Genomic DNA, 18,305 nt, shown 5'->3' with positions numbered 1-18,305 from the left:
CAGAGTGACGCGCCGGAAGAGGGCCGAAGCGGACTTCCGGTCGACTGGGGGGCTGGTTCCGGGTTTCCTGGCTGGCGTGAGCAGCCGGTGCTGTGGCCCCGGGACAGGGCCATGGAGAAGCTGCGGCGAGTCCTGAGCGGCCAGGACGACGAGGAGCAGGGCCTGACCTCGCAGGTAGCGAGCCGCGCCCTCTCCCGGCCCCAGGGCTGCCCGCGCGCCCGGGCCGCAGCGAGCATGGGCCGCAGCAGGTGGAGGCGGGTGCGGGGCCGGGTCCAGTGGTCCGGAGATGGCCTCGTCTGCTCGGCCAGTTGATTTCGGAGGGCTCCTCCCGCCTCCTGGGAAGAATCTGGGAACTTTCCAGTTTGTCATGGGGTCTGCATAAGCCCACTTTGAGACCCATCCCCTCCGCCCCCCATTCGACCTTCTGACTCTCAGGAACCCACTTTGCTGTCTCCCCGCTCCCAGATAACCCAGCCATCCCCACGCTACCCTCACCCAACCTCTGCTTGGTTCTCTGAGCCAGGTGTGAGCGTCTGAATTCAGCCTGTTCAGCGCAAGTAGGTGTGCCTGGCATTTGTCCTGCAGATCTTAAAGCTTGTTGCATCCGTTTGCATCTAGGGGTAAATGAGGTGCTGTGAGTGTGTGTATGGAGGGGTCTTTTGGAAGTAGGGAGACTGGAAAAGAAGTAATACTGAGTTAAAAGTTTCTGTTGAGGCAGTGAGCCTTAGTAAGGGATTTTTTTTTTCTAATGCCCTTGTGTCTGCAGTTTACCCAGAAGACTTGATAAGGGTTACTTCCTCCAGTATTCTTAACAGGGTTAAAAATAGCAGTGGAGCAGGAACTGCTTTATAAATGTGTTTAATTGAATGCTAATAAGTTTATGTTTGCCTGTCACAGAAGTTGAACATTTAAAATTGAATTGTACTACATAGGAATTTTTGATTTGTCTCCTTTCCTTTCATGACTTACTTCTCTGTCATATTTATTCAGTACTTCTTATGGGTAGGGTTCTGGGCTAGTCTGTAAGGGTTTGGAGAGACAGCAAAAGTGTCTGCTCTCACTGAATTCCATAACTTTATAAATAATAACATCAGAAATGTCAGTAAGGCTTACCCAACTCATTGATGTTTTTGTAACCACTATTTTGTGCTCCACTTGAGGTTCTAGATCAGTGCTGTACAATGTACTCCCATACCACATGTGGCCATTTAAATTTAAATTGATTAAAATTGAATAAAATTTAAAATTCAGTTCCTTAGCCACACCAGCCACATTTCAAGTTTCAGCAGGCACATGTGGATAATGGCTGCTGTGTTGGACAGTGCATATATATTAGTAGAACATTTCCATTGTAGAAAGTTCTGCTGGTAAGTTCTGCTGTAATCTTTAGAGATATGAAGGTGATATTTTCGCTTCTATTGAGATGTCTATCTTGAAGGGAGAAAGATATGTAAAGAAGTAATTGATCAAAGATCAGAGTGACTGGGATTGACAAGTGCTGTGAATTCTGAGGAGGTGATTGTTCATTTAACAAATATTCAAGTTCCTACATATGTTTGGCCCTGTTCAAGATGCTGATGTTGTAACAGTGACCAACACAAAGACCTCCCCCACATGTAACTTCCTTTTTAAATGGGGGAAACAATAAACAAGTTCATAATGTGTCAGCTGGTGCTAAGTGTCATGAAAAAAGTTAAAGTTGAGGAGATTGGAATTGCCACATTAGGATGGTCAAATAAAGCCTCCCTGTTAGGGTGACGTGAATATAGCTCTGAGGAGCTTGCGGTATCTGGGCAACTTGTGAATAATGGCCTCCCGTGCCGAGGGTACGACAGATACAGAGCCCTGAGTGTAGTTGTCAGGTTCAAGGCCGGTAAGGAGGCTAGAGTGGCTGGAGCAAAAAGGGACAGAGAAGTCTTGAAAGACAAGTGTAGGAGACGTGGCGAAGCAGGAAGTGGGATTCCCGATTGTGTGGGGTCTCATGCGCCTTAGAAAGGATTTTAGCTTTACTCTGAGCTTGATAGGAAGCCTTTGGGTTTTGATCAGAGTGGTGGTGTGACCGGCTTGGACTTTAAAGGATCACTGGCTGCTCTGTGTCTATCAAACTGTAGGGGTGAGGGTGGAAGCCCAGAGATTTGGTCAGGAGACCGGTACAGTAGTACCGATAAGAGATGACTAAGGCTCGAATCAGAGTGATGAAAGTGATGGTGGTTAAAAAAAAAGTGGTCAGATTCTGTAGATGGTTTGAATGTGTAGCCAGCAGGATCAGTTTTTGACAGATTGAGTGTGTGCGAGCAAGAGCAGCCACGGATGCTTCTGTGGCGACTGGCCTGAGCATCTGGAAGGATGGAGTTACCAGTAACAGAGCTGTGGGAGGAGCAGCATTATGGATGAAAATCATCTCAGTGTGGATGTTAAGACTGAGCTGCCAGGTGGCATCCAAGTGGAGATGTCTGGAAAGCAGTTGGACATAAGATTGTAGAGTTTGTGGGAGGAAGTATTATGAGAAAGATGAGATCACCAAGGGGTTGTGTGTAAGTAGAAAAGAGATGAGGTCCAAGGTTTGACCTCTGGATTTCTCTAGTGTGTAGAGTTTGGGAGGATGAGCAGAAGCTGAGAAAGAAGGCTGGGAGGAGCAGCAAGAGGCGCCATAGCTGCGCAGGTCCGAGAGGCTAAGTGCTACAGGAAGGCACTTTATCAGGGGAGTGCGGGGAGTTTTAGCTACGCTCCCTGCAGGGGAGGAATGTGATCGGTTCTCTAGGACCTGATCCAGGTCTCTCCCTCCTTAAATTCTTTCCAAACATCTCCCAGGACGGCCCAGACTCTGGTTGCTTTGCCTCAGACCAGCAGGGGGATGGAGCAGCCCATACCAGATGCCCCCCCAGGATACCCAGGGCCTCGCCCAGCTCCACCACCAGCCTAGAACCATCCTTGTCTTGACCCTGTTCTATCATGTCCTCCATCCTGTTCATGCCTACTGCACAAGAGGCTCAACACCCTTGGGACATCCCTCAGCAACGTTATGAGGGCTTCAACATAAGAATTCTGGGAGACACGAACACTCAGCACATAACACTCTTTGCTCCGAGCTTCTTGCTCAGACACCATATTGTGTGGTTGTGATGTGGACAAGGCACCGGGTTCACCCGCAGGTGTTGCTGTGGTAGAAGCAGCATGTGGGTCAGTGTATTAGTGTCTACACAGGGTACAGAGCTGTGCACTGACCAGGCTCAAGTCCTCCCTCTTACTCATCTGCTCAGAGAGGACCCCCTTCTCCCCAAGCCCACAGGGAAAGGTTACTGGGCAGGTTCCCTGGGGCCTGAGCACCTCACGCAGCACACCTGTGCTGGGGGACTGCCCCGCCCGATCTCAGAGATCCCCTTCTGCTTCCTGAGGGACCCTGCGGGGCACACTGGCTTCCTGGCTGGTGAGTCAGATAATGCCACTTTGTGAACAGTCAGGTCACATGGGGGTCCCATGACCAAGCCTGCAGACTCTACTTGCAGGGGTGAGTTCTTGTTCTTGCGTGAATTCGTTCCTGAGAGAGCAGGCTCATGTTTGGTCTTTTTTGCACACACCACTTGCCTTTCCGCTTCCCCAGCATGTGTTGAGGCGGCACGTGGCTCTCACAAGAAGCCGAGCCGAGCCGTGCCAGCACCGTGCTCATGGACTTTCCTGCCACCAGAATCATAAGCTAAATAAACCGCTTTTCTTTATAAACTCCCCAGTTTCAGGTATTCTGTTACAGCAAGAATAAACAGACTGAGACACGCTGCTAGATTCGCTTCTCAAGGGTTGGGGCTTTGTTTTGTTGCAGCTAGGCTGTCTCTTTGCCTCCCTTCTTTTGGTAACAAATCGGTGTAATAATTGCTGGCAAATTTTTGTTGTTGTTGTTGGGTAGAGGTGGCAATTCTAATGTGTATTTCTTTTCTAAGACTAAATTTAAGAGATTAACAAAGTTGCTGGGTTTAGAGGGACTATTCCTGATACTGGTTGGAAGAGAAAGCACACAAATGCTTCTGCCGAAGCAGACCTAGGGGCGCTGGCTTCCTTCTGTCTCCTGGCTGGAAGATGCAATGCCAGGTTTTCTTTCATGTCAAAGTATTGCACGATTTTCCCAGTTAGGAAATCTGTGATTTGCTTCTGTATCCCAGACAATTTGCAAAACTTGAGACAAGTCTTTTGCTTGTAGATTGAATATTCCACATTTACAAATGGAAATAATTTGTCATAATGTTTCATTTTAAAGATCATCCCATGGAAGATGGCAATAAGAGGAAAAAGACCTACTACTGTACAAATAAACATGCTGTTTCATTGCTCAGAGAAAAATAAACTGGCTATTGAAAACCAACAATTGAACTTACGAACAATGGGGTGATTTAAACTTGTAAAAGAAAGTAAAAATAGATGCTTTTTCTTCTTTTGTTAAATCATTCTCACACCATCGTGGACTCATACTGACCTTTAGAAATCATGATTAGTACACTATTTCCATTTTTTAATTGACAAATAAAAATTGTTTATTTATGGGGTACAGCGTCATGTTTTGATATATGTGTACGTTGTAGAATGGCTAAATCAAACTAACATGTCCTTTTTTAAATAAATACTTAGATCACTTACTATGTAGCGTAGTCTTTAGGGCTTATTCTGTTCTATGTAGTTAAAATATACTTGATGTGTATTCTTCCCGATCAGAAAAAATGAAATTTAGATGTTTTTATGGGCAAATTCATTCTTTGTTTAAAATCACATGATCAGTTTTGCTATAAACAGATGACATTGCTGGAAACAAGAATGTCTATGAATTAGAACAAATTTTAAAAACCATTTAAAATATGTTAAAAAGTGATATATATTGCATTGACAGAATATTTAGTTATTTTTATCTACTTTTCATGCTACATAAGGATTCACTGATTAATCTATTGAGGTAAGGAATGTAATCAAAGACATTTTGAGATGTTGCATATAAACCACTCTTTTTGTTTCATTCTTAAAAATACATCATAAACACAACATATTCTTACCTTTAAGTGTATATGGTAGTATAAATAACAGATTTAAATTTTGGAATATAAATCCTTATCATATTATTTCTTGAAACAACTGTTGTTACTTTTTCAGCCTTATTGAGAAATATGTTTTGTTACTATACTTAATATTCTAAATGTATTTAATCATTACTGTATGCTGGATTATCATACTGTATAAAGTACGCATAGTTAATTTCTGCTTTTTTCCCACATAATGTGTATAATTTGCATGGTACCTAGGAACATTGTTGCTGAAAAATAAATTATCATTTCAAAAATTTGTTTGTACAAGGTTTGAGAAGATGCCCAAGGCTTTTATGAGTTGGATTTAAATAAACATTTTATAATGGGAATTGTCAGATATGCTCTGTGGGAGACTCTGCTGTGCCTGCCCAGGCTCCCTCTGTTAGGTGGGCTGGCATCCTCCCCTGCTGGGTGCTGAGTGCTGTACCTGCTGCCCACCCTGCTTGTGCAGTCACCCCACTGCACCCCCAGCCTGCAGCCAGTGACCAGGTGCTGAGTGCTGTACCTGCTGCCCACCCTGCTTGTGCAGTCACCCCACTGCACCCCCAGCCTGCGGCCAGTGACCAGGTGCTGAGTGCTGTACCTGCTGCCCACCCTGCTTGTGCAGTCACCCCACTGCACCCCCAGCCTGCAGCCAGTGACCAGGTGCTGAGTGCTGTTCCCTGCTGCCCACCCTGCTTGTGCAGTCACCCCACTCCACCCCCAGCCTGCAGCCAGTGACCATCCTCTGGGTGGTGGGTTCCAGAAGGCCAGCCCCTGCCTCAAGGCAGGACTTGAACTGTAGCACAGTTTACACTGCAGGCCCAGGCACACTCCAGGTGAAACCACATCCCTGCTTGGTCCCTTCTGCTTCTCTATCCAGCTTGCCTCACTTCCTTAAAGGTTTCTGCTAAGAACAGTTCCTGCATAAATATCCCCATCTCAGGCTTTGGATCTAGGGTGCCTAACTGAATAATGCGCCCTGAGACCCACAGAAATTGAGAGAATGCGTGATGAACCCCGTGTACCCCTGACCCAGCCTCAGCAGTTAGCAACTTTTTGCCTGGCTTGTTTCATCTGTTCCTTACTTTTTTTAATCATCATATATTTTATGATATATCATATAGCATGTCATTTTATCCATGTCAGTATGCATCTGCTGTTCCTAACAGGTAAGGATTTCAGTAAAACAAAACAATACTGTGATCAGACCTAACAAAATTAAGTTATTCCTCAATATCATTCCCCCACCATGTCCATACTTCCCTTAATAACCATAGAATCTTAATATTCTTAAATAACACTACAATATGCAAAATGATACAAAGATTTAGAATATATGTTAAAACTTTAATTTAGTAAAGACTCAGATTGGTAACTGGTGACTTAACATATTCTGAATTCTCCCATTCTTTCCTAAGGTCCTGGATGCCTCGTCCCTTAGTTTCAACACCAGGTTGAAATGGTTCGCCATATGCTTCGTGTGCGGCATTTGCTTCTCTATACTGGTGAGTTACGGCTTTATATTGCTTAATTTTTATTTTGCATCAGACTAATAATCCCATTTAGTACCAACAAGCAATCTACTTTATCTAAATCCCTGTTAGACTACTTTAGTGAAAACATTTTAGTCATCTGAAATAAAGGGTAGAGATCAAAAAAATGATGTAGAAGTTAATATTTTGGGGAGTTTTATGGATTGTGGAAATTTATTTAAGAAAAATCAATGTAAAGAGAGCTCATGAGTTTATAATTTAAATGTGTTTATTACCTTTTTTAACTTGCCATTTTATATGAATATTTAATTAGAATTGAGATTTACCGACAAGTACAAAGAAAATTTTGTTATAGCTCATTTATATATATTTATGCAAATAGGCAGAAGATTCACATTCGTACATAACGTTGAAAATTAGCTGTTTTTCTTATGTAATCAGAGACTATATACAAGTACGTTTATATTTAAACATTATATTATTACATAATATTTGTTATTACTACAGTAGCACATTTATATTTTCAGCCATTAAAATAATAAAATTATTTTTACATAATTGTAATATCTTAACTTAGGGAACTGCATTGCTGTGGGTTCCAGGTGGCATAAAGCTTTTTGCAGTGTTTTATACCCTTGGAAATCTTGCTGCATTAGCCAGGTATGTATGTAAGTTTGGCATCTCAAAATATCTTCTTTGCTGTTGCTATTAGGATGGTGCAAAAGTAATTGCGGTTTCGGGCCGTGAATTTTAAATCATCATAACTAGGCTCAGACACATCTTTGTTAATCAAAATAGGAACCATTACAGTCAACACATTTTTGCCAAGGAGAAATAAGTTTGTTTATTCCTGTAGCATAAAAATCTGTGCTTCAGGATTCCATGAACTCTTAGAATGCATTTTCTGCATTCTGCTGGTTGGGGAGGCGTTTTCCCTGCAAAAAGTTGTCGAGATGCTTGAAGAAGTGGTAGTCAGTTGGCGAAAGGTCAGGTGAATGTGGCAGATGAGGCAAAACATCGTAAAACATCGTAGCCCAATTCGTTCAACTTTTGAAGCGTTGGTTGTGTGACAGGCAGTTGGGCGTCGTCTAGGGAAGAACTGGGCCCTTTCTGTTGACCAATGCCGGCTGCAGGCGCTGCAGTTTTCAGTGCATCTCATGGATTTGCTGAGCATATTCTCAGACGTGATGGTTTCGCTGGGATTCAGAAAGCTGGAGTGGATCAGACCGGCAGCGGACCACCAAACATGACTTTTTTTTGGTGCAAGTTTGGCTTTGGGAAGTGCTTTGGAGCTTCCTCTCCTCCAGCCACTGAGCTGGTCATCACCAGTTGTCGTATAAAATCCGCTTTTTGTCGCATGTCACAATCCGATGGAGAAATGGTTTGTTGTTGTTGCGTACAGTAAGAGAAGACGACACTTTAATGGGACGATTTTTTTGATTTTCGGTCAGCTCATGAGGCACCCACTTATGGAGCTTTCTCACCTTTCCAATTTGCTTCAAACGCCTAACAACCGTAGAATGGTCGATGTTGAGTTCTTCAGTAATTTCTCGTGTAGTTGCAAGAGGATCAGCTTCGATGATTGCTCTCATTTAGTCCTTGTCAAATTCCGATGGCCCTGTGCTCCTCGTCTTCAAGGCTCCCGTCTCCTTTACAAAACTGCTTGAACCCCCACTGCACTGCACATTCCAGTTCCTGGGCCAATTGAGTTGTCGATGTTGCAAGTTGTCTGCACTGCTTTATGACCCATCTTGAACTTGAATATGAAAATTGCTCAAATTTGCTTTTTGTCTAACATTTCCATAGTCTAAAATAAATATCAAATAAATAGCAAGTAATAAGTCATTAGCCAAAAAAATAAAGTGAGCAATGCACATTAAAATGATATATAACATAACCACATTTATTTAAGAATGTATTCCAGTATCAAACAGCAAATGTCAACAATGCTAAAACCGCAATTACTTTTGCACCAACCTAAATACCAAACTTACCTTTCTGTTAATAGTAAGCACTTTCTTAATAGTATATGTTTCTGTAGCTCTGTACATACTGTGAATTCAGGCACAAAATTTACATCAATTCAATAAATATTTATTGACTCCTACTGTATGCTGGCTCCCTTAATAGTATATTAATGATAAGTGTAGCCAACATTTGGGGCCACTTACTGTGTGCCAGGGACTATTCTAATCGCTTATATGTATCACAACAAGTTTGTGAAGTAGATACCATTATCATCCCCACCTTAGAGCTGGAGATGGCAGCCCAGAGCAGGTGAGTCACGTGGCCAGGGTGGTACACCCAGCACATTGGCTGAGGCAGGACTCCCAGCCCAGGCTTGTAGCTCTTATACTAGGCCTCGTTCTTGTGGGGTTAACGTTTTAATGAGAGACAGCCAAACAGTAAGCCAGAAACAGATCTGATGGTGTTGGTGCTGAGCAGAGACGAAAATAGGATGAGACACCAGTGACTGAGCTACTTTAGATTGGGTGTCTGGGGATTCCTCATTGAGAATCTTCAGTTCATCTTTTGGTATGTTGTCTTGGTCCATTTTGTGCCGCTGTAACAGAATGCCACAGACCAGGCAACGCGTAAAGAATAGCAATTTATGTCTCACAGCTCTGGAGACCTGGGGGGGGGGGGGCCAGGACCAAGGCACCTGCAGGTGCAGTGTCTGGTGAGGGAGGGCCGCTGTGTCCCCACCTGGCCGGAGAGTGGAAGAGCGGCCTGGGGGAAGCCTTTTCTGTGAGGGTCTTGATCCCTTTCAGGAGGGAGGAGCCCTCATGGCCCTATCACCTCAATACAGTCACAGTGACAACACCTGAATTTTGGAGGTGACACATTCAAACCATAGTATGTCTGCTGAAATAGTTGGAAAGTTTTTTTTTTTTTTTTAAGGAAAAAAACAAAACATTTAGTATTTTTATTAAATTAACATAGAGTTTCTTTTTTTAAAAGCAGTTTAGTTTTGTATAGCCAAACAAATTGGTATACCCATCTCTCGGTTATTTTGTTTGTTTCAAATAGCACATGCTTTTTAATGGGACCCATGAAGCAACTGAAGAAAATGTTTGAAACAACAAGATTACTTGCAACAATTATTATGCTTGTAAGTAAATAATGAATATCTTTCAAAACTAATTGTAGTATTTTTTGCATTATTTTATAAATAATTGCTCTTATGTATATACTATTACTCTATTTCTCTAGTTGAGTATAATAACTATTATCTTCAAGGCTTTGCAGTTAAAGAGTTTAGATTATACAGTATTATCTAAAATTACTGGCTGGGCAAAGCCTACTTTCTGTTGCATATATCTAAGGTTGTTTATAGTTGTGTGTATTTAAAATGACATTAGAGCTGGGTGTACTTTCATTTTTAAGCCTACAGATTGTTTCTGAATGGGTTGTCATTTGTACTCTTTGGAGAGTAGGAATAGAAGATAGGTCACTTCTGTGTCCATTTGAATCTTCTCAGGGGGAATTGACATCATTTGTCATCTGGCTTTTGTCCCTTCCCTGTTTGCCTGCTTGACAAATAATCCTAACAGTGAGGCTTCTATAACAATACCTTTAAATGTGCCATTCATTACACGGTGGGTTCTGTACGGGACTCTCAGGTCATCACCCCTGAGTGGTCTCTTTATCCTGCGCCTGGGTGGGGAGTGGATGAGAGTTCACACTGGGGTCAGAAGGATAGTTTCCGTCGTCATGCATTGGGGTGTTGAGCTGGTCACTGTGTCTCGTGGGCAGGGGACCCAGATCCCCTCCCCGTCATCCTCTGGTTCCTGACTCACTTGTTCTGTGTCTCTTGCAGATTTCCTTTGCCTTACAGTATTTAGATAGTCAAAGAATTCAGATACCACCATTAGCTGATTAGTTTTTACTTATAACTATCAATGTGAGATTTTCAAACACAACCGACCTATGTTAATTTATAAGTAAGGGAAATGCTTGTTAACTGTAATCTGCCCAACAGCCTTTTACCATCTCCTCAACAGCAGAAAAACTCGTTTTTAGCTTAATTGTTTATTTTTATGTCTCTATTCAACTTCATATTTTATTGCCATTTTTATAACTCTTCTAGTTATTTTGAAATTCCAATATTAGTATGTATAGCAAAAAAATTTTAAATTTAACTTTACCTAGATTACTAAGAAATTATCCTTCACTGTTAGACTATACATTTATATTCCACTAAGATTTTACTTAGATTTGTTTTCTCTTATTTTTTTATTTTTATTGTTTTTCTATTTCAGGACATTATGGGGGGACAAACATTTTGGTTACAAGTAATGACTTTGTCTCGCCCAAGCCAGGGCCAGAGGCGTGCCCTTCCCCCATACAGTGAGCTCCACATCCATAGATTTGTTTTATTTAAGATACCCGGGCACTTATCACTTAACCTTTTTAGTAATGTACCTTACACAAACAAGCCCCAAGTCGAGAGAACGTTGGGACATTTGGACATAGGAAATATTTCCCCTAGTAGAATACTTCCCTTTTTATGATTTGCTGCTCACCTAAGGTTGTGCCTGGTAATGGTGGTAAAGAGGCTCTGCCACTTAGGCCTTCCTGTGCCGTCCCCAGCTCGCGCACATCACAGACATACTCTACTCATTACAGCAGTCCTTTGAAGCAGGTAGGTAGAAACTCCCCATTTTAAAGAGAAAAAAACCGGTCTAGATTAGTTGACTAACTTAACCAAGGACTCTCAGATAACAGGCCTCAGACAGGATCTTGTACTTCCAAACCCACCTCTCATGTTCACTCCTGTGCCTGCTTTCGGTGACACGAGTGGAGGGATGGGTACAGGGATATAGAAGGATAATGTAATCTTTCCACATGGAAAATTATTACAGTACTGCCCTTATGTAAAGCTGAGTAAAATAGAATTGACTTTGTATTAGCAGTTGTACTAAGTGGTAACTGTTGCCACTGTACTAAACACTAACATAAGCATTCATAACGACAGCTTTTTGTCACTTTAAAACCTTCTTCAGGCTGGCTTGATGGCTCACGCTTATAATCCCACCACTCTGGGAGGCTAACGTGGGAGGATTGCTTGAGGCCAGGAGTTCAAGACCAGCCTGAGCAAGAGGGAGACTCCATCTCTACAAAAAATAGAAAAACTAGTCAGGTGTGGTGGCGCCTGCCTATGGTCCCAGCTACTTGAGAAGCTGAGGCAGGAGGATCACTTGAGCCCAGGAGTTTGAGGTTGCTGTGAGCTATGATGACACCACTGCACTCTAGCCCAGGTGACAGAGTGAGACTCTGTCTGAAAAAAACCAAAACATTCCTCAAATGTTCTTATAATTTACTTAATAGATTACTTATTAAGTGCTTCTGATTTGCCAAGGAATATTACAGTCATGGACTTCAAAGTAACACTCATGGAATATATAGGTAAAATTAGGTAGCTGTATTAGTATTTTTGTAACACAGTATGTTTGCGAAAATGAATGTGGAATAACTTATGCTTTCTTATGAAGCTTTTGAAAGAATCTCACATTTATAATTACTCTCTCTTCCCCTATAGTTGTGTCTCGTATTTACCTTGTGTGCTGCTCTTTGGGTAAGTGACATCAGCCATACTGGCTTTTTGCTGACAGTGTCTCTCCTCACCAGGTGACGTGCCATCACACCATCATCTCAAAATGGCTTAAAGTCTGCTTTTTAAAACCCTCCAAAGATTAGGTGTCCCTAAAGTTTTATACGGTAGCATCCAGTTAATAAACAAGCCATAGATTCTCCTACCTATTAATACAATATAGAGGTAGTTAATAAACACATATGCACACGCGTGCTGTGGGAGGTACGTCTGTTCTCTCTGTCCGCTGTGTTAGCTGGTGGGGCCGTGCCGTGCTTGGTCAGGCAGGGTGCAGCGGGCGTGGCAGGTGGTAAAAGCAGTAGGAGACAAGGCCAGAAAAACATAAGAAATTAACAAAAAAGAGACAAAAGAACCTAAACCAGTTTTGTAGCACTTGTGGGTAAGGTGAATGGCTCTGCGTTTGCCTTAAAGAAGTTCCGATACTCCGGTTCAGTCTGCTGCTCGATGTCGCCAGGTCCTCATTGTGGTCACTGTGCTCTGCCTCCTTCCCAGGAGGGTTTGCAGCACCTCGTAAACCACCAACAAGAAAAGTACACGTTTTAAAGAAGAAAGGGCTATATGGAATATATTTTAGAAATATTCTGTCAAAAATGTTCCAATTTTCTTTTTTTATTTTGATGATGTAAGGACTGAACTTTAGTTACATGAAACTCACACCTCATTTCCCAATGATAACTTAAAAGAATATTCTTAAATAATTTTTGCACATCCCTATGGAACATTGATTTGTAGTTTGGGAATTATATAGTAGCCAGTTAATTTATAAACAGATTAAAAAATAAAGAAGTAAATGAATAAAAATAATGATGGACAAGGAGGTTTTTTTTTTTTTTTTTTTTTTTGAGACAGAATGTCGCTCTGTTTCCTGGGATAGAGTGCCGTGGCGTCAGCTTAGCTCACAGCAACCTCAAACTCCTGGGCTTAAGCAATCCTTCTGCCTCAGCCTCCCAAGTAGCCGGAACTACAGGAATGCACCACCATGCCCGGCTGATTTTTTCTATATATTTTTAGTTGTCCAGATAATTTCTTTCTATTTTTAGTAGAGGTGGGGGTCTCGCTCTTGTTCAGGCTGGTCTCGAACTCCTGACATCGAGCGATCCTCCTGCCTCGGCCTCCCAGAGTGCTAGGATTACAGGCCTGAGCCACCACGCCCAGCCAGGAATTCTTAAAATAGATCGTTTTAAAACAACCATGGAAACTGCTTATATTATTCCAGAAGATCACAATAAAAGACAATTTCCTCTAATTAAAAAAAAAAAAAAACTCAAAAGGAGCAAGTAGGAATAAGTAAAATAAGTAAATTTCACATAGGTTATAGATCTAACTAATTGGGACTTTAAATGTTGATTCTGGAAAAGTTAACATTGACTTTAAAGACCTAACCTTTTTTTTTTTTTTTTAAGACCTAACCTTTAAGAGTTTAATGTTTTCAGCCTATGCACAGTTGTTTCGGTAACATTTATTTAAAGGCATACATTTTGTAGTATGTAAATTGGTAGATAAAGAGAGTTTTAAAAAGGAAATGTACTTTATGGATATTTAAGTTTTAGGTCTACTGTATCGTAAATTTATCAGACAAAATTTAATAAAGAAAATAAATGGAGCTATCATCTTCATTTTTGAAGAGGATGAATTAAATGTGATTGTGAAAAATGTCTTTAAAAATTCTAAGCTCATCATTCCTGTGTTTTGCTGTTAGTGGCACAAGAAGGGACTGGCCTTGTTATTCTGCATATTGCAGTTCCTGTCGATGACCTGGTAAGTCTTTTCTTACACTGGTTAAAAGGTTGCAGTTGCCTGAGATGTGACAAGCGTTTTGTTTGGAGCCTGTAAAGCCGTAGCATTTCCTCCAGAGGTCAGCACGTGCCTTGGAGCCAGACCTCCTGCACGGAGCCAGACTTGCTGCACGGTCAGATGAGGTGGGAACAGGGTGAGTCCTGTGGACTGGGCAGCGTGGCTCAGTGGTACCGTCAGGGAGAGCAGCGGAGGTGGGTGTCACCGGTGGCGGAGTAGGGTGCTGTGTTCACACAGGTTATGCAGTGATGCCTTTTCTGACATGAGAAAGAAATGGTAAGAAATGCGGGGAAAGCCACGTGAATCCATGACAGTGAGGCCATCTCACAGGATGAGCCCAGGGGAGGATTCATGTACCAGGCATTCTGTACGCTGTCGCTGGATAATTACAAGGTGGAACTTACTCTCATGTGGCCCTGTGGTATCTGGACATATCCTCTGAATTGGCGGTGATTAAATACTTGTTACATACTGGTTGAGCACCTGAAATCCAAAATATGCCAAAATCAAAAACTTTTTGAATGCTGATGTGATGCTCAAAGGGAATGCTCATTGGAGCATTTTGGATTGGAGATGCTCAACCAGTAAGTGTAATGCAAATATCCCAAAATCCAAAAAATTCTGATACTCAAAGCATTTCTAGTCCCAGGCATCTCACATAAGGGGCACTCAGCGAGTACTGCTTTTCTGGCTTTCCCTCTGCCGGTAGTTTCCTCTCTCTCTCTTCCAAATATTCAGTCCTACCCTTGCCCCGGTCAGACTCTCCCTCCCTGCATCCTCTTTGTGTCTTGTGCTGCATCCAGTCAACCTGCATGAAACCTCGTGAATAGTCGTCCGATTGGTTAAACTTGCCCCCGTGGGCGCACTTCCATTGGGACATTGAAGGGTGGTTTTTCCTCCTCCCAGTAGTCAGTAAACCCCTTCCTGATTTTGCTGTTTTAAATCTCTTCTATTTGGTGCTGCCCAGCCTGGGCCAGTCTGTCTTCTGGCCGTTTTTCTGTTTTTCCACTGGTAGATGTAACATTAATGAATGTTAAATGTAGTTCCCTACTTATTTCAAATTAACTGTATTTTTTTTTACTCTTTTTCATTGAAATGTGAAGACATTGAAATTGAATCTCTTGGTTATTTTCTCTTATATTTTGCCTTTTGTTGCCTAATCTATACCTAATAATTGATTTATCCCTAAAGGAGAATATAATTTATTCTCAATTATTTTGCAGTTTCGATTAAAAAAATAAGTTAAAATGGTAACTTCCTTATTATAAGAAGCTCAAACTTTAGCATGCATCAGAATCACCTAGAAATTTGTTAAAATACCATTACTTATGATAACAATCTCGTGATTCAGGAGGTCTAGGGTAGGGCCTGATCGTGTTTTTTTTTTTTTTTTTTTTTTTTTTTGAGACAGAGTCTCACTCTATTGCCCAGGCTACAGTGAGTGCCGTGGCGTCAGCCTAGCTCACAGCAACCTCAAACTCCTGAGCTCAAGGGATCCTCCTGTCTCAGCCTCCCGAGTAGCTGGGACTACAGGCATGCGCCACCATGCCCAGCTAATTTTTTCTATATATATATTTTAGCTGTCCATATAATTTCTTTCTATTTTTAGTAGAGGTGGGGTCTCGCTCTTGCGCAGGCTGGTCTCGAACTCCTGAGCTCAAACGATCCGCCCACCTCGGCCTCCCAGAGTGCTAGGATTACAGGCGTGAGCCACCGCGCCCGGCCCGTGTTTTTAGCAAGTTCCCAGGTGATGCTGTTGCCACAGGTCTGGGGTCCCACCTGAGAGCCACTGTACGGTATCATGCTGCTGCATTTGTGATAATGTTAGACATGGCCACTTGGCATAAGGAAAACCATCATTGGGATGACGTTTCAACGTTCCTGAATTTTTCTTGCAGGTATAGCCTGTCATACATCCCATACGCAAGGTGAGCTTGTTTGAATTCTCTCTTTTTTCTATCCTTTAATTATCTTCACACAAACACATGAATGTAAATAATTTTTACGTTAAAATATTATTTAAAAGGCTTTTTTTGGTTGACTTTGACTTTCTTCCCAAAAGAAAATAAACTGTTTCCAATGAGATGAATGACAGCTTGCCACATATAGTATCTGCCTTGAAGCATTTTGGATACATGTACCAGCTAGGTTAGGACGTTACTCCTGCCGTACCTACTGAACATTCGCAGTCAGGGAATTTTGACAGGAGATTGTAGACCCTTCCATGGCTATAAATGTTCAGCAGATAGGATGCAGCAACTCCAGTAAAACAAATTCCACTTTTAAAAAAAAAAAGGAAGTTACTGGGAAAATAAGGTCTGATACATAAATGTTAGTTTTTAGCCAGCAGGAACATTATAGTTGTATGTCAAGAGGTAACTGCTATTTTCTTACATTTTTCCAGAGAAGTGTATTGATGTAGTTGTGGAGGAAGAAACCAAACTAATTCCAGTCTTGCACCTGATAGAGTCAGAAAAAGATTCAGTAGGCAAGGTTTGCTGCTCTGTGGAATTCGGAGATATGCTGTATATAAAAACCAACAAAATTGTATGCCTGATATGAACAGTGAAGGAAATTGGCAGAAATTCTAGTTTTAGTCTGTTTCAAATGAAATGGATGATTCTTTTTGATAAACACCCGTAAGGAGAACAAGCAGAGCAGAGCAGGCTGCAGATGCGAAGCTGTTGAGCGGGGAGTGCGGAGAGACTCTGTCAGCCCAGGAGCTCCAGCTGGGAGACCCTCAGCACGCCCCCCTGTGGAGGAAGGTCACCTGGATGCACTGTCCACACACCTGAGGCTTCTGGAAAATGGCCAGTCTCTCCCCACACCTTAGGATCCTGCGCTTGAGAGCAACAAGCCATGTACAGAATCTGCCCATAAGTCTCAGATTTTATTAGTGGATATTTTTAGCAGTCTAGGTAAAGGGTATTTTTTAAATGAATAAAAGCATCAACTAATAGTTCAAACATAGCATTTTGGAAGAAAATGAGAAGTTGATGAAGTTTATAACATTAATTTCTTTGGATTCTTAGGATACAGTTATAAACATTTTACTTTTAAAATCTAGGTTATTAGTTCTTTTTTAAAATTAGTTCTTTTGTTAGGTTATTTTTGGTATTTACATTTATTTCCTTGTATTGAGATCAGCATATGTGCTAGTAAATATTTCTTAAGATAAATACTATTTTAAAAATTAGCAAAGTATTTCCAAGTCTCAGTTCTTGATTTTAAGTGGCACTCAACAAAGTTTTCTTTAAATCAAAACATGTGATGGAGACTCCAGTGTAAAAGTGATCACAGTGTATTTGGCAAGAACACTTTCTACAGATTTGCTCTTGAGGAATATTATTATATTCTGGTTTTTTCTTCTCCCTTTTCTTCACTAGGGATGCAGTTATTAAATGCTGTTCTTCTCTCCTAAGTTGAAAATCAGAACTTATGGAAAAGAACATTGGAATGTTGATACTCTGTTTTTGGTGAAGTATGCTTTTCCCGATAAAATAATCACTCCAGAAACAACTGCAGTGACAGTTCAAGACCATTTTGTATACTGGTAAAAACTACATGCTTGATTAAACTGTTAAATGCTTGTAATTTTAAGTTCATTGTACGCCACTAATATGTTTTTCCAAAAATGATGTTTTTAATCTTTGCCAACTGTAAATTATTTTTAGCCAGTTTTTTAATCTTTTCAAAACATCATTTGAAATGTAAATATTTAAGGGATAAACCTGTGCTGCAACATAAATTCAGCTTTTTTGGCTTTTTAAAAATGCCTACATTTTTAAGCCATCATGTTTTTTAAAACTTTAAATGTGAAACTTTTTATTTTAAGCTAAAAATTGCTTCTTACGTGTAATAAAAAATAATATATAAATCTTTATAATTTTGAAATAAACCCACCCTTGGAAAAATAACATTTTCTGAATCAAATTTGTAATATTTTTAAGTGATTCAATAAAATTTAGTTGAGGCACTGTGCAGTCTCTGTAGGCACGTGAGTGGGATACAGCCTCTCTCCTGGATAACACTCCTGAGCACAAACTGTAAAAGGTGATAGGACTGAAAACAGAGCCCGTGCTGGGACGTGCAGGGAAGGAGGTAACTGCGAAGGTGCCAGGTGAGTGAGGCAGCCAGACCCCAATCATGACAGGAAGCTGCCTTCACCCCTGGCTGGGGCTCAGAGGAGTAGGAGGGAGAGCTGTCTGGCGGGGCTGGAGCCTTGGGGGAGAGGCGGAGAGGGAGGAGAACTTGCCCAGCTCCCTCCTTCACTGCCCTGCTCTAGTCAGTTGCCAAGGAGCTTCAGGACTGCGGCGTGCAGGGCATGCAGGGAAAGGGCAGGCGGGCGGAGGCAGCGCA

The 18,305-nt window shown here is 41.6% G+C and overlaps 1 protein-coding gene across 2 annotated transcripts; it reads left to right on the top strand.

Annotated features, from left to right (window-relative positions):
* Nucleotides 1-56: 56 nt before the first annotated feature.
* On the top strand, nt 57-17,863 carry SFT2D1 (SFT2 domain containing 1). Of its 2 annotated transcripts, XM_069487934.1 has the most exons (8): nt 57-174; nt 6,464-6,550; nt 7,116-7,198; nt 9,569-9,650; nt 12,081-12,116; nt 13,852-13,910; nt 15,845-15,874; nt 17,333-17,863. In XM_069487934.1, exons 1-8 carry the CDS (start codon nt 112-114, stop codon nt 17,370-17,372), a joined length of 480 nt encoding a protein of 159 aa, XP_069344035.1. In that variant the 5' UTR covers nt 57-111; the 3' UTR covers nt 17,373-17,863. The 2 variants fall into 2 exon arrangements, with proteins under 2 accessions (XP_069344035.1, XP_069344036.1); XM_069487935.1 differs by lacking the exon at nt 12,081-12,116 and having other exon boundaries at nt 17,333-17,681.
* The last annotated feature ends 442 nt before the right edge of the window (nt 17,864-18,305 follow it).

The sequence above is a fragment of the Eulemur rufifrons genome, chromosome 15 (assembly GCF_041146395.1).
Source record: "Eulemur rufifrons isolate Redbay chromosome 15, OSU_ERuf_1, whole genome shotgun sequence".
Taxonomy (NCBI): domain Eukaryota; kingdom Metazoa; phylum Chordata; class Mammalia; order Primates; family Lemuridae; genus Eulemur; species Eulemur rufifrons.
The sequence above is the reverse complement of the archived record's forward strand: the minus strand, read 5'-3'. Positions and strand labels throughout refer to the sequence as shown.

Excerpts from the sequence above, each read along its gene's own strand:
- SFT2D1 (XM_069487934.1), top strand. The coding sequence starts at position 112 with ATGGAGAAGCTGCGGCGAGTCCTGAGCGGCCAGGACGACGAGGAGCAG. Across the intron at positions 175-6,463 it reads AGCAGGGCCTGACCTCGCAG|GTCCTGGATGCCTCGTCCCT; the intron begins GTAGCGAGCCGC and ends TTCTTTCCTAAG. Across the intron at positions 13,911-15,844 it reads CAGTTCCTGTCGATGACCTG|GTATAGCCTGTCATACATCC; the intron begins GTAAGTCTTTTC and ends TTTTTCTTGCAG.